At 34.0% G+C, this 15,855-nt stretch overlaps 1 protein-coding gene across 4 annotated transcripts in view; it reads right to left on the reverse strand.

Moving 5' to 3' along the window:
• DOP1A (DOP1 leucine zipper like protein A) overlaps positions 1-15,855 on the reverse strand; it is a 110,661-nt gene that overhangs the window by 58,350 nt on the left and 36,456 nt on the right. For all 4 annotated transcript variants that reach the window (XM_081251436.1, XM_081251437.1, XM_081251435.1 and 1 more), the window contains 5 exons: positions 11,809-11,903; positions 4,022-4,121; positions 3,167-3,276; positions 2,125-2,233; positions 806-926 (listed from right to left, as the gene is read on the reverse strand). In XM_081251436.1, coding sequence (XP_081107562.1) covers positions 806-926; positions 2,125-2,233; positions 3,167-3,276; positions 4,022-4,121; positions 11,809-11,903 — 535 coding nt within the window. The remainder of the gene's footprint in view (positions 1-805; positions 927-2,124; positions 2,234-3,166; positions 3,277-4,021; positions 4,122-11,808; positions 11,904-15,855) is intronic.

Raw genomic sequence — 15,855 nt, forward strand, 5'->3', positions numbered from 1 at the left:
CAGTGCAGCCAAAAAAAATTAATTAATTAATTAAATAAATAAAATGCAAAGTATGTAAAAGAAATTGTTGTCTTGGATCCTTTGTCATAATGATAGATGAGACCGGAAAACAGGTAGGCTCCTTAAAGTAGAGAAGAAATGAAAAAGTAAGACTTTGTCAGCATGTATCTACCACTGACTTAGAGAAGAGGATATGCTAATGTTATATGACTTCTCCCAGGGATTAAAAAAAAATGTGTATATATACACACGCACATATATATATAGAAATAATTTGAAAGAAGAAAGAACCATCACTTGAAAAAAAGTCTTTAAAGAACACCTAGTGCCCTCTGATTCATTTAAATCTGTGTTCATGTCTTTTTCTGACCTATGCTTTGGTCTCCTGAGTGTGTCAAGGCACCAAGAGGGCACTACCCCAGGCAAACTACCAGGCCTGTTTACCAAGCAAGGTATGGCTTTCATTATTAACTGACATGCGAAAGCTAATCTCTTGTGAGTTTGATAAGTGTGAATGAATCCCTGGAATCTGTATCTTCACAGTAACTGCTAAAATTTAGTTTTCTAACCTGGTGAGGTTGAGAACCAACCCTGGAAGGTGGTGGCATTGTACACAGCACTCATGCTACACATGCCTGTTTGAAAGGTCAGTGCAGTTAATTACGAGAGTTCACATTACTAAAATATAGTGATACTTTAAATCAAACTGACTCATTCGTAACACAAATTTCATATAGCAATGTCTACTTTACAAATATTAATAAAAGAGGACCTTTGTGTCATGCTTAATTTTTTGGTAATCTACCTGCTTAACTGAGCGTGATCCTTGCTGAAGGGTGGTTCCATCTGAAGATCCAATTCTGCTTTACACTGAGAATATAATGTTCTAAATACTTCAATGAGGACATCTTCTAGAATTACAGGTCCTAAAATTAATATACATATTAAAGACAATAATTAATATTACAAATCATGATTATCTACAAATTGGCACAATTAAAGTATGCTTTAAAACAGGTATTTTGAAAAAATAATGTTTTTTCCAGAAATGAAACTAAACTTCACATCCTGAGAGGCTAACAGTAAAATAGTAAATAACTGAACAAATGTTTATTTAACTATATAGGTTGACTTAATAAATTATAAAACCAGGGAAACTGGTTTTGCCAGTTAATAGCTCTATTAGCTTGGACAAGTTATTTAACTTCTTTGAGCTTTGGTTTCTTCATGCAGAATGAGGATAATAGCAAACTTATGGGACTATCAGTGTAAGGGTCAGGAAAAGTTCTGTAAGATGGGTAGCATGGTTCCCAGAATATAATGAGTACTCAATGAATGTAACTTATATTACTATTATTAATTAAAATAATACAAAAGTGCACAAGGCTAAACTTTACTGCTATAAGAGACGCCAATCTCCTCAGAAAACTTCCTGAACTTCCATCTATTACCACGTAATAGAGCCACTCGTACAACTCAAGTTATTTTTATATTTAAATTTTTTCATTTTTCTTTTAAGAGTTGGTGAGAGAACTTATGCATATTTGCTAAAACTTCTGCACATAATTTAATAAAACTACATACTTTATTATTTCACTTTATCGTTGCTAATATAGTTTCAGTTTTTCTTAATTTCTGTCCCAGGTGCTGTAACTATCTTCCCAAGAGATCTAGTATATAAGAAGTACACAGTGAAGAAAGGGAAAACACATAAAACAAAAGGGATGTGGGGAAGAAGGTTGAGGGGTATGATGAAAATATTTTTGCTCAAATCCTTGAATTCTGTCAACTGTAAGATAGTCATGACAGATGATCAGTGTTTCGATTTCAGTACCTTAATCAGGATTAAGAGGGGCTTAGATAGCACCTTTAAGGTGACTCCTCTGCTACCTACATAGTACAGGGTACACATATGATAACATACCAGCTGAATGTACATCTGTATCTTCTTAATGTTCTAGAGTGAATTTTAGGTAAGGAATTGTTGAGAACCTGTATTTAAAGGCCACCTCAAAATACAGAAATTTTTCTAAGTAATGACTTTGTCTTATTTTTATCATGAAGCAATACAAAACAACCACATATGATCTTATGCCCTAGGATAGTTAGGATAGTATATATTACCTAGCTCAGGTTTGTCCAGTAAACTGATTAAAATACGAAAAGGTTTTAGATCCTGCATTAAAGTGCTCTCTTCTCCAAATCCATTCACTTGTAAGATCCCCACCATTGCCTTCAAAGAAGAAAAAGTACATTAGTCATTTAAGTAAACAAATTCAAAGATTTTTTCTTAAGAAAAATATTTTTATATACAACCATATGTAAACAGAGATTTACATCTCCTATTGCTTTTCTGAAGTTCTTTTGCTGAAGTTGGCTTTTTTCCTCTGCTAGGGGGAAAAGAAAAGTTATATTCATTTCTCTTGACAGAAGAAGAAAGGGCTTAACTTTTCCACCTTTTTTTCTAGATAAAATGTATAGAAAATCTAGAAAAATAAATTCATGAATTATTTGATTTCCTAAAAGATAAAAATGTTCCTCTTGACTGTCAACATGCCCCAAACTATCACTCGTTATCATGGCAGCATCTACTATTATGCAATTATTTTCTCATTAGTAACTCAAAACTGTATTCTTATAACCTCACTTATTTCAAACTGTTTCAGATACCGTGTACTCTCTCAGTTTAAGATAGCTTGAATAAATTTAATTGAAGTAAAAATAATATGAAATAAGCCTATAGATCATTTTAATATTTCCATTACAAAAGTAGTTTTAACATTTAAATTCTTGTTGTAACCCAAATTTCCCTGGAATTTCAGAGTAAATAACACAGGTCCTGGCTCATTTTTGGAAGAGCTCCAACTTCCATAGGGCAGACAGGTGAGAAGCTGCAACTACGTTGTGATGAACTCATGAAAACAAAGTAAATGAAGAAAAAGATCTCAGGACTTACACAGAAGTGAGTCTAGCTTACCATTACTTACTTATGTTATTGCAGCCATTTGCTTGTTTACAGTCATTCTTAGGAAGTTTGTGAGTCTTGTCTCCACCCCTTCAACTGTAAATTAATTCATTTAAGGCAGGACTTTGTCTTATTTGTTATTTGTTGAGTAACTACAGTGGTCACGGAGTAACCAAAAAATAAAATGAAAGCATCCATTACCTGAACCAACAATTCTTTTGAAAAGGTAGTGAAATAGTAAGTAGCGTGTTCTTCGGGATTGCTGTGTCTTGTGCTTCTGGGTCCTGTGATAGCACCGTTGTTATCAAAACCTCCATGGAAACAAATTGTAAAATAAATTAAAATGGAATTCTTAAAACTGTTGTTCACTAAATACCAAAACAGCAAATATCTCAAAAACAGCACTAAACACTTACCAATTAGTAGCCCAATCAATGTCAGCAAGAGAGATCATTTTAGATAGTTTAATAAAGGGAAACCAATTCAATACATAAGTGAGTATCATAGTAAACTTCCAGAATTATCTTGGTTTTTTTCAAACAGTGAAAGGACTGAAGATTCAGAAAATCCAAAATAAGTTATATTGTGTCTTCTCACTCTAGGCAGTGAAGAGTTGTGAAGACAGGCCAAACACTCACAAAAAGTATGGAAGAACAAAGTGTACACAATATTTTACTGCCTGAGTGGGAGACAGGTACCATTTGTGGGACAGGAGTACTAGTCCTGATTCCTTTCAAGTTCTGGATATTATGTCATTATTTTAATTATGAATTTATCCTTCTTTGTCTACATACATAGATTAACAGCCTCAATTTATAAGGGGAAAAAAATCTTGTCAAAGGGAACATGACCTATAGATTAAAACAGCTTCTTCAACTAAGAAGCTTTTGAGATTTCTTCATACCATACACAACTCATACTGTCTTTATTTTTATTGTCTATTTAAGTAAACTTTTAGTTTCTTAATTTAGGACATATATAAACTTGATAATACTTATGTATGGAACATTTCCCTTCATCCTTTCCTGGCTAAGACCACACATATCAAACACTTACCGAGAAGCCAGGCATAAAGTCTTCGGTTCAGGGACATATCCCTCCTTAATACTACGTGCAGGGCTGCTGACAAGATCCTTATCATGTCTGGTCGAGTGGCCTGCAACAGTTGGGAATGTGGTTGTACTTAATCACATACAAAAATATATTACTTTCTTTCCTCTTTAAAAAAACAATACCTCACAATACATTCAGAACCTGAGGGTTTATGAGGTACTTTCATACAACATCATCTCATTTGATCTTTCAAACACAGGAATTATTACTGCCATGTTACAGATTAGGAAACCGAAAAGCTGGATAACACAGCTATTTAACTGCATAGCTAAAACTATAACTGAAATAGTTTAACCTCCATTTTACATTCTTTATCCTATCCAGTATTAGCAAAATCTGTCAGAAACAAAGAAATTGGAGCCAGAAGGGGCAGACACAAGAAAATAATATGCCTTTAGCCTTTCACATTCATAGTGGTGTCAACTGACTAGAAAGAAACTCTTCAGAAGTTCACTATCTTCATCAATTCCAAGTCTTTCATTTCTTGTTCTTTTTAAAATTTTTATCCTGCAATATTTCAAACACGGAGAAATACAGAAAACAATATAATGAACCCTTTTTGGAACCATCACCCAGCTTTAACAAATCTTAATTTCTTTTTTTCATTTTACTCCAGGTCTTTTAAAGAGAAATAATTCACTTTTTTCTTTGCCTCTTTCCTAATAGCCTTAATTAGATGTTTAAAATATGATTTACTAAAGGAGATCTGGTTTTAGCTAAAAGGGTTCAAGTTAAAAGGAAAGCAGTTAATTAAATGGCTGTCAATTTTAAGAATATTACTAGATAATCACTTTAGAATTTTGTAATTTGAGCATTAGAAGGTATGGTAGAAATCACCTAGTCTCACAACTACTTTAGAATAAAGGACCAGAGCCTCACAGGGCCTAAGTACTTAAATGCCTTGTTGGTGTCCAGCTGATAGAGAATGCACCTCTCCTTAATCAGACTACCTAACTTTTTACTGCACCATGCTTTTTGACAGACAGTATTAGAAAGGAATTCACCCAACTTGCTTATTTTAAAGGAATCTTAGAGAAATAATTGACATGTTACAGAACACAGATCATCAACAGCTGCCAAAATATGGTCACTCATCTGAACACAGATGTCTTCTATTCATCTAAGCAATTCTCAAACGGTGGTTCCCAAACTCCTGGGGATCTCTAGGAGCCTTTCAGGAGGACCACAAGGTAAAAAAAAAAATTATAAAACAATACTAAGATGTTATTTGCCTTTTTTGATGTGTTAACATTCGCTCTGATCATGCAATACTGGGTAAAACTGCTGGCATCTTAACACAAAAAGAAGCAGTACCAGCAGTGGCATCCACTGTACTTGTAGTCATTGTATTTTTTTTTACTGTTATGTATTTACAGTAAAAGTCAAAAACAAGAAAAGAAAAAACAGTCAGTTTCACTTAAGAATGTTCATTAAACAGCAAACATTTAATTAAATACTGACTCTTGAGTACCTGTCTTTTAATATTCTGTGTAATGAAAGGAGTATACATAAAGCACTCCTACTGTAAACTGAAGCATGATGGATGTCTCGAGGAAAAGCACTTGTGTGACTATTTGAATTGTGAGGTGAACTACCAGCTTTTTGTCACAGAATACCACTTTTACCTGAAAGAATGACTGATATGATCTACGACTATTCAGGTTTGGACACCTGGCAGACATTTTCTCAAAAATAAACAAAGTGAGCCTGTCACTTCAAGGGAAAACAATTAATATTCATTGTTACAAATAATAAAATTTGAGCTTCCAAGAGAAAATTAGAATTTTGGAAAATTTGTATTTGGCTTGAAATTATATTGAACTGAACTGAACTGGCTTGAAAGCTTCCCAATACCTAACAAACTTTACTGATGAGATCAGTGGTGATACTAGTAAATGTGATTGTTGTTGTGTTAAAACTTGGGAGATATGCATAATTCAGTAAAACAACACTTTCCAAACAACCAATCATGATGTTACAAAAGCATGTATGGGTAAAAGATCTATTCAAAGTGCAAGACAGACCAGTGAATTTTTTTTTTTTTTTTTTTTGCGGTATGCAGGCCTCTCACTGTTGTGGTCTCTCCCGTTGCGGAGCACAGGCTCCGGACGCGCAGGCTCAGCTGCCATGGCTCACGGGCCCAGCCGCTCCACGGCATGTGGGATCTTCCCGGAACTGGGCACGAACCCGTGTCTCCTGCATCAGCAGGTGGACTCTCAACCACTGCGCCACCAGGGAAGCCCCAGACCAGTGGATTTTAATGAAACACACTATGAAAAGTTCATTGATATGGTTTTAGACTTCATATTACAACTAATTTTTAAAAAAACTATAAATGTTGAGTTTTGGTGTAGTAGCAAAGAAAAATATACTATATTAGCAAAAAAGACTATTGAAATACTCCTTCCTTTTCCAACTAGTATCTGTGTGAGATCAAATTTTATCCATATACTTCAATCAAAAGAAAAAAATCACAACAGAGTGAATGCTGAAGTAGATACGAGCATTCTGCTTTCTACTATTAGACCAGACATTAAAGAGATTTTCAAAAAATATAAAACAATGCTAATCTACTAATTTTTTTAATGTGTGGGAAAATACTCTCATAAAATATTATTTGTACTCATGTGATAACTTTGTTATTGTTATTTTAAATGATTAGTAAATATTTTAAAATTTGTAAGTTTTAATTTATAATATGATAAACATAGATAGATCTAACCTACATAAGCAAAAGAATTTTTAGGATCCTCAATATTTTTAAAGAGTGTAATGGGGTCCTGAAACCAAAGAACTGCTGATCTACCTATTTAACCTCAGATATGTAGGTCACAGATATTGTCACAAGATATGAAAAGTACTAATGTCTTCCAATCTTATTTTGAGAGAAAAACTTACTTTCCTAAGAAAGTAAGAAGTCACTTCTTGATTACTACTGACATCACTACGTATTGCTAATATGGAAAAAAAATCTATTATAATCTCAATTAAAGGTCTAACTTCTAGAGATTAGGGTCAACTTTCCATACAATTAATAAAGAGAGTCTAATAAACTTGTAAAGTGCTAACACCCCTAACAGCAATCACTCTTTTTGGGATAAGGTAATGAAGGCTCTCTTAAATTACCATTACAATCAATACTTGTTATGAGTTTATTACATGCAAGACATAGAAAGGAGGAAAGTGGGGAACAAAGATTACTCTGTCATGATCCTTTGATCCTTTTTCTCAGGTAATCTAACAATATGGTATAGTAATGGGGGGGAAGAGTATTAGAATTTGTCTGGGTGGAGTATGCACTTTAAAAAAAACATATTCAACACAGCTATTGTTTTCATAATACAAATTGTAGAAGGAAGGCAGAGAAAATCTTGGTTGGTAGGGATAAAGAGGTGGTAGAGTAAGAAAGTACTGAAAGAAGCTCAGGCTGAAAAAAGGTTGAGAAGTACTGGTCTAGTGAGATTACATTGTTCTTCTCAATTTAAGTCTACCATGACTTAATTTTTTAGATCTTGCTGAATCATCTATCAGTATACTGAAGGAATAATAGCGTTGAAAGTTTGAAAGGGAAGAAAGCAATGGGAATGTTTAAGAGTAAAGGTTAATACGTTTTTTTAAATAAACATTTTAGGCTTTTGAGCCACATATATTTCTTTGCCATAATCTCCTTTGTTTTCGTTTTCTTTCTTTCTTTCTTTCTCTCTCTCTCTCTCTTTCACATCTTTAGTGGAGTATAATTGCTTTACAATGGTGTGTTAGTTTCTGCTTTATAACAAAGTGAATCAGTTATACATATACACATGTTCCCATATCTCTTCCCTCTTGCGTCTCCCTCCCTCCCACCCTCCCTATCCCACCCCTCTGGTGGTCACAAAGCACCAAGCTGATCTCCCTGTGCTATGCGGCTGCTTCCCATTAGCTATCTATCTTATGTTTGGTAGTCTATATATGTCCATGCCACTCTCTCACTTTGTCACAGCTTACCCTTCCCCGTCCCCATATCCTCAAGTCCATTCTCTAGTAGGTCTGTGTCTTTATTCCTGTCTTGCCCCTAGGTTCTTCATGACATTTTTTTCCTTAGATTCCATATATATGTGTTAGCATACGATATTTGTTTTTCTCTTCCTGACTTAACTTCACTCTGTATGACAGACTCCAGGTCCATCCACCTCACTACAAATAACTCAATTTTGATTCTTTTTATGGCTGAGTAATATTCCATTGTATATATGTGCCACATCTTCTTTATCGATTCATCTGTTGATGGTCACTTAGGTTGCTTCCATGTCCTGGCTATTGTAAATAGAGCTGCAATGAACATTTTGGTACATGACTCTTTTTGAATTACGGTTTTCTCAGGGATATGCCCAGTAGTGGGATTGCTGAGTCATATGGTAGTTCTATTTGTAGTTTTTTAAGGAACTTCCATACTGTTCTCCATAGTGGCTGTATCCATTGACATTCCCACCAACAGTGCAAGAGGGTTCCCTTTTCTCCACACCCTCTCCAGCATTTATTGTCTGTAGATTTTTTGATGATCGCCGATTCTGACTGGTGTGAGATGATATCTCATTGTAGTTTTGGTTTGCATTTCTCTAATGATTAACAATATTAAGCATTCTTTCATGTGTTTGTTGGCAATCTGTATATCTTCTATGGAGAAATGTCTATTTAGGTCTTCTGTCCATTTTTGGATTGGGTTGTTTTTTTGATATTGAGCTGCATGAGCTGCTTGTAAATTTTGGAGATTAATCCTTTGTCAGTTGCTTCATTTGCAAATATTTTCTCCCATTCTGAGGGTTGTCTTTTGGTCTTGTTTAGGGTTTCCTTTGTTGTGCAAAAGCTCTGAAGTTTCATTAGGTCCCATTTGTTTATTTTTGTTTTTATTTTCATTTCTCTAGGAGGTGGGTCATGAAGGATCTTGCTGTGATTTATGTCACAGAGTGTTCTGTCTATGTTTTCCTCTAAGAGTTTGATAGTGTCTGGCCTTACATTTAGGTCTTTAATTCATTTTGAGTTTATTTTTGTGTATAGTGTTAGGGAGTGTTCTAATTTCATACTTTTATATGTACCTGTCCAGTTTTCCCAGCATCACTTATTGAAGAGGCTGTCTTTTCTCCATTGTATATTCTTGCCTCCTTTACCAAAGATAAGGTGACCATATGTGCATGGGTTTATCTCTGGGCTTTCTATCCTGTTCCATTGATCTATCTTTCTGTTTTTGTGCCAGTACCATACTGTCTTGATTACTGTAGCTTTGTAGTATAGTCTGAAGTCAGGGAGCCTGATTCCTCCAGCTCCATTTTTCGTTCTCAAGATTGCTTTGGCTATTCGGGGTCTTTTGTGTTTCTATACAAATTGTGAAATTTTTTGTTCCAGTTCTGTGAAAAATACCAGTGGTAGTTTGATAGGGATTGCATTGAATCTGTAGATTGCTTTGGGTAGTAGAGTCATTTTCACAATGTTGATTCTTCCAATCCAAGAACATGGTATATATCTCCATCTATTTGTATCATCTTTAATTTCTTTCATCAGTGTCTTATAATTTTCCACATACAGGTTTTTTGTCTCCTTAGGTAGGTTTATTCCTAGATATTTTATTCTTTTTGTTCCAATGGTAAATGGGAGTATTTTCACTTTCAGATTTTTCATCATTAGTGTATAGGAATGCCAGAGATTTCTGTGCATTAATTTTGTATCCTGCTACTTTACCAAATTCATTGATTTGCTCTAGTAGTTTTCTGGTAGCATCTTTAGGATTCTCTATGTACAGTATCATGTCATCTGCAAACAGTGACAGCTTTACTTCTTCTTTTCCAATTTGGATTCCTTTTATTTCTTTTTCTTCTCTGATTGCTGTGGCTAAAACTTCCAAAACTGTGTTGAATAATAGTGGTGAGTGTGGGCAACCTTGTCTTGTTCCTGATCTTAGTGGAAATGGTTTCAGTTTTTCACCACAGAGGATGACATTGGCTGTGGGTTTGTCATATATGGCCTTTATTATGTTGAGGAAAGTTCCCTCTATGCCTACTTTCTGCAGGGTTTTTATCATAAATGGTTGTTGAATTTTGTCAAAAGCTTTCCATCAATTGAGATGATCATATGGTTTTTCTCCTTCAATTTGTTAATATGGTGTATCACATTGATCGATTTGCGTATACTGAAGAATCCTTGCATTCCTGGGATAAACCCCACTTGATCATGGTGTATGATCCTTTTAATGTGCTGTTGGATTCTGTTTGCTAGTATTTTGTTGAGGATTTTGCATCTATGTTCATCAGTCCTATTGGCCTGTAGTTTTCTTTCTTTGTGACATCTTTGTCTGGTTTTGGTATCAGGGTGATGGTGGCCTCGTGGAATGAGTTTGGGAGTGTTCCTCTCTCTGTTATATTTTGGAAGAGTTTGAGAAGGATAGATGTTAGCTCTTCTCTAAACGTTTGATAGAATTCGCCTGTGAAGCCATCGTAAAAAATCATTCTTACCTTGCGGGCTGCTTGCCCACCTCTCTACTGGTAAGTTCAGACTACACTAATATGGCCCAGCAGCCGTTTCTGTGAAAAGCCAGAGGCAGAATAAAGGCCCTTGGCTTAAGGATGCAAGTCTTAAAATAGAAACTGGGGGTGGTTTATGTCCCACCCCTATAAATATACTGTTCCTATTACTAGGGAACAGTATAGGCAATGAAGTGTAAGATTCTTCAATTATTAATAACTCAATTTCAACCTGAATAAAGTAATAAAGAAAAATTTGAGCATGGCCAATCATAATGAAAATTCACTGGTTATCTACTAACCACAGCTCTTACAAAATCCCAAATAATAGTCTTTTCTGCTAATGACATTTTAGAAACAAACTTACTTTTCCGAGGTAAAAGTTTTCCATTTCTTATTACATTTGTTAGGTATGTAGTTCCACCATTCTGAATACTTACACATTGGTGCTCTAAATTGCTCATCAGAATTTAGAACTCAGAAGAATTTAGATCACTTCCTTAAAAAAATGAGGATAGTGATTAAATTAAGTTCCAGCTTCATTTACGATTTAAGTGAGCTATTCTCATCTGTCATGAAGTACTGTTGACCCATGAACAAAGAGGGGGTTAAGAGTGTCGACAGTTAATGGAAAATCCAAGCATAATTTCAGTTGGCCCTCCATATCTGCAGTTCCATATCCTAGGATTCAAAAACCATGGATTCTGTAGTACTGTAGTATTTACTACTGAAAAAAAATCTGCATATAAGTGGACCTGTGCAGTTCAAACCCTTGTTCAAATTTCAACTGTACTAGAGAATGTCAGAGTAACTAAATATTTGGCTTTCAAATTACAGCCAACTCTGCTAAGACATACATCCCCCAAATCACCAAACCAAGAAAAGATGACATTAGGACAGAGATAACAGCTAGGTAGAAGGCCTGGGTCTCAGAGTCTTGGCTTACTCACAGCTAGCAATGAATAACAGTACCTCTTGCTTTTTAAAGGTTAAAACTTTTTTTTTAAAGGTATGAAATAATCTATTTCATTCTTCATATTCTTATTGAAATCAATAAATCTTATTTTCCCCAAAATTTCACAAATTCCACTCCTTAAAAAGGGAACTTGTTTTCTATGTACTTACTGGTTTATAAAATAAAAGAATCCAACTTAAATCCAATTTAAAAAATAACTACACATTAGGAATCTATGAATTTCAAAAGAATGCCTTATGTTGATATTGGTATTACTGTTTTACCTGACTCATGTGGAATGGAAAACAGAAGAGTATGAGGTCCAGTGTGCTTCTCTGTACCAGTACACTTGAATCCTGCACCGAAGTGCTTACTGCTTCTACCTAAAATAAGAGAGTTTTTAGTATCTATTGTGTATTACCCTGGGAAATAGTTACCATGAAAATGTAACAATGCTTCATTTTCCTCAAAAAATAGAAGAATGCTTCCAAGTTTCTTTTATCACTAATTACACATTTTTACATTGTTTTGAATACGTAAATATAATAGTTTAAAATTAGGGAGCACAAAAGAGTACACAGCCAAAAGGTTCTCCCCCATCTGTTTCCAGCCACCCAGTTTTATTTGTGTAAACAATCAAGACTACCAGCGAATACTTTCTGCAAATATAAGTAAATAAAAACATGCATGCATAATCCCAAACTCTGCCTTTTTCATTTAACAACATACTCTGAAGAGCTTTCCTTCACAATACATAAAGAGCTTAATTTTTTATATCCAAAGAAATACTTCCTTTCATAGATGAATCCTAATTTATTTAACTAGGCTCCTAATGATGGACATTTATACTGCTTACAACCATTTACTATTGTAAATAATGTTGCAATATACTTACATAATATACAAGCACACCTATAGGATAAATCTTTCAAAGCAGAATTGCCAGATATCGTGATATACGCAGTTGCAATTTAAATAGTGTAATGCTTTGTCTTAAGGTTATGTATATTTATATTCTCACCAGCTCTGTGCGACAATTTGTTTTTCCGTGTTAACCCACACGTTTTTTTTTGCCAATCTGATATATGAAAATGGGTATCTTCATACAGCTTAAATTTTTATTTCTCTTCTTATAAATAACACTGAGAATTTTTTCATACCTTTGAATTATTTTTATTTCCTTACGTTAAGTTTCTGTTCAAATCAATTTTTCTACTTGACTGTTAATATTTACTTATTTATTTACGTAGCTCTTTGAATAATAAGGAGGTTAGTCCTTTGACTGTGATGTATTATAAACAGTTTTCCAATTATGGCACTTGTTTTTTAAAGAAATTTAAAAAAATGACTTCTTTAAAACTTCCATTAAGTCATTAAAAGGAAATGTAACAATACATTTGGAAAATAGTTTGGTAGTTTCTTATAACCTTAAAACATATATTAGGAGCAAATATAAAAGTAGATCTATTTGAGCTTAGATTAGACACAATTTCTTAGATAATATCTAACACCAAAAGCACAAATGACAAAAAAGAAAACATAAATTGGATTTGATCAAAATTAAAATTTTTGTGCTTCAAAGGACACAATCAAGAAAGTGAGAAGACAACGGAATGGGAGAAAATATTTTTAAATCATATATATGATAAGAATTTAATATCCAAAATGTATAGAGAACTCCTACAACATAACAACAAAAAGAGAAATAAACCAATTTAAATAATGGGCAAAGAATTTGAAGAGACATTTCTCCAAAGATTTAAAGATGGCCAATAACCACAAATATGTTCAACATCATTAGTCATTAGGGAAATGCAAATCAAAACCACAATGAGATAACACTTCACACCCATTAGGATGGCTATAATAAAAAAGACAGACAATAACAAGTATTGAAATGGATGTAGAGAAAAGGGAACCCTCGTATATTGCTAATTGGAATGTAAATCGGTACAGTAACTTTGGAAAACAGTTTGCCAGTTCCTCAAAAAGTTAAACACAGTTACCATATGACCCAGTAATCCCACTGTTAGGTGTATACCTAGAAGATACAAAAACTTATGTCTACACAAAAACTTATACATGAACGTTCATAAAGAATTATTCCTTAATAGCTAAAAAGGAGAAGTAACCCAAACTGTAATCAACTGAATGATGGATAAATAAAATGTGTTATATCCATACAATAGAATATTAATCAGCCATTAAAAGGAATGAAGTACATGCTTCAATATGAACAAATCTTGAAAATATTATGGTAAGTGAAAGAAGCTATTCATAAAAGACTACATATTATATATTTCATTCATATGAAATGTACAGAATAGGCAAATCTACAGAAACAGAAAATAGACAGTGGTTGCTAGGGACAGGAGTGAGGGAAAATGTGATGTGATTAATGGGTACAGATGGGGTTTCTTTCTGGGGTGACAAAATGTTCTCAAATTAGTGGTGATCATTGTACAACTTTGTGAATATACTAAAAACCACTGAACTGTTCAATTCAAAAGCATAAATTTCATGGTATGTGAATTATGTCTCAATAAAGCTGTTATAAAAAAAAGTTAAACATATATTTACCTTATAAAGCAGGAATCCCATACCTAGGTATTTTCCCAAGAAATAAGAATATATGTCTGGATAAAGAAGATGTGGTACATATATACAATAGAATATTACTCAGCCATTAAAGAGAATGAAATAATGCCATTTGCAGCAACATGGATGGACCTAGAGATTATCATACTAAGTGAAGTAAGTCAGACAGACAAAGACAAGTATCATATGATATTGCTTATATAAGGAATATTAAAAAAAAGATACAAATGAACTTATTTACAAAACAGAAACAGACTCACAGACTTAAAAAACAAACTTATGGTTACCAAAGGGGGAAGATGGGGGAAGGGATAAATTAGGAGGTTGGGATTAACACATACACACTACTGTATTTAAAACAGATAACCAACAAAGACCTTCTGTATAGCACAGGGGACTCTACTCAATATTCTGTAATAATCTAAATGGGAAAAGAATTTGAAAAAGAATAGATATATGTATATATATAACTGAATCATGTTGCTGTGCACTTGAGACTAACATTATAAATCAACTATATTCTAATATAAAATAAAAATTAAAAAAAAAGAGGGACTTCCCTGGTGGTCCAGTGGTTAAGAATCTGCCTTCCAATGCAGGGTACGCAGGTTCGATCCCTGGTCGGGGAACTAAGATCCCACATGCTGCGGGGTAACTAAGCCTGCAGCCTCTAGAGTCTGTGCGCCACACCTAGAGAGGCTGCGTGCCTCAACTACTGAGCCCACGTGCTCTGGAGCCCGTGCATCACAACTAGAGAGAACACATCCTGCAACTATTGAGCCCATGCGCTCTAGAGCCTGAGTGCCACAGCTGGAGAGAAGCCCGTGCGCCGCAACAAAAGACTGTGTGTGCCACAACCAAGACCCAATGCAGCCAAATAAATAAATAAATAAATATGAAAAAAAGAAATAATTGTAAATGGAAAAGAAAAGAACATATGTCTATATAAATAACTGTATGAAAATGTTTATATTAGTTTTATTCATAACTGCCCCAAACTGGAAAGAACTCAAATGTTCATTAATCAGTGAATGAATAAACAAACTATGGTATATTCATACAATACTACATAGCAATATAAAAGAACAGACTATTGATACATGCAAAAACATGGATGATTCTCAAACACATTGTACAAAGTGAAAGAAACCAGACAACAGCTAACACTGCAGGATTCTATTATGTAACGTTCTGCAAAAAGCACAATCTATAGGAATAGAAAATAGATCAGTGTTTACAAGGACTTGGGAGTATAGGGGAATGAGAGTGACTACAAAGGGACAGAAAAGAACTTTTTGGGGTGATGTAAATGTTCTCTATCTTGATTTTATAGTATGTATATGTGTATATAGTATGTATAGTATACTATAGTATGTATAGTATGTATGAATTTGACAAATGACTGTATGTATTTGTCAAATTCATACAACTGTACACATGAGTTAATTTCAGTGCATGTTAATTACACTTTAATACATATAACCAAAAATCTGTATAAAAATCTGTCATTTCATAATCATATGGGGAAAAAGTAAAGGATGATTAATCACAACCTTTTTTTTTTTTAAACATTTCGAAATGACCCTTAAGGGATTCTGTGTTTGTCACTCCTTGCTCATGTTAAGATAGAGCACTCTACAGAGATAAAAGGTTTCCTTCTGCTCTTAATCTTGAAATTAAAAAGTATAAGCAAACAATCAATGTGAATGTTTTCAACTATCTTTCACTATCTG

This window comes from Mesoplodon bidens, assembly GCF_964165515.1.
Source record: "Mesoplodon bidens genome assembly, chromosome: 12".
Taxonomy (NCBI): Eukaryota; Metazoa; Chordata; class Mammalia; order Artiodactyla; family Ziphiidae; genus Mesoplodon; species Mesoplodon bidens.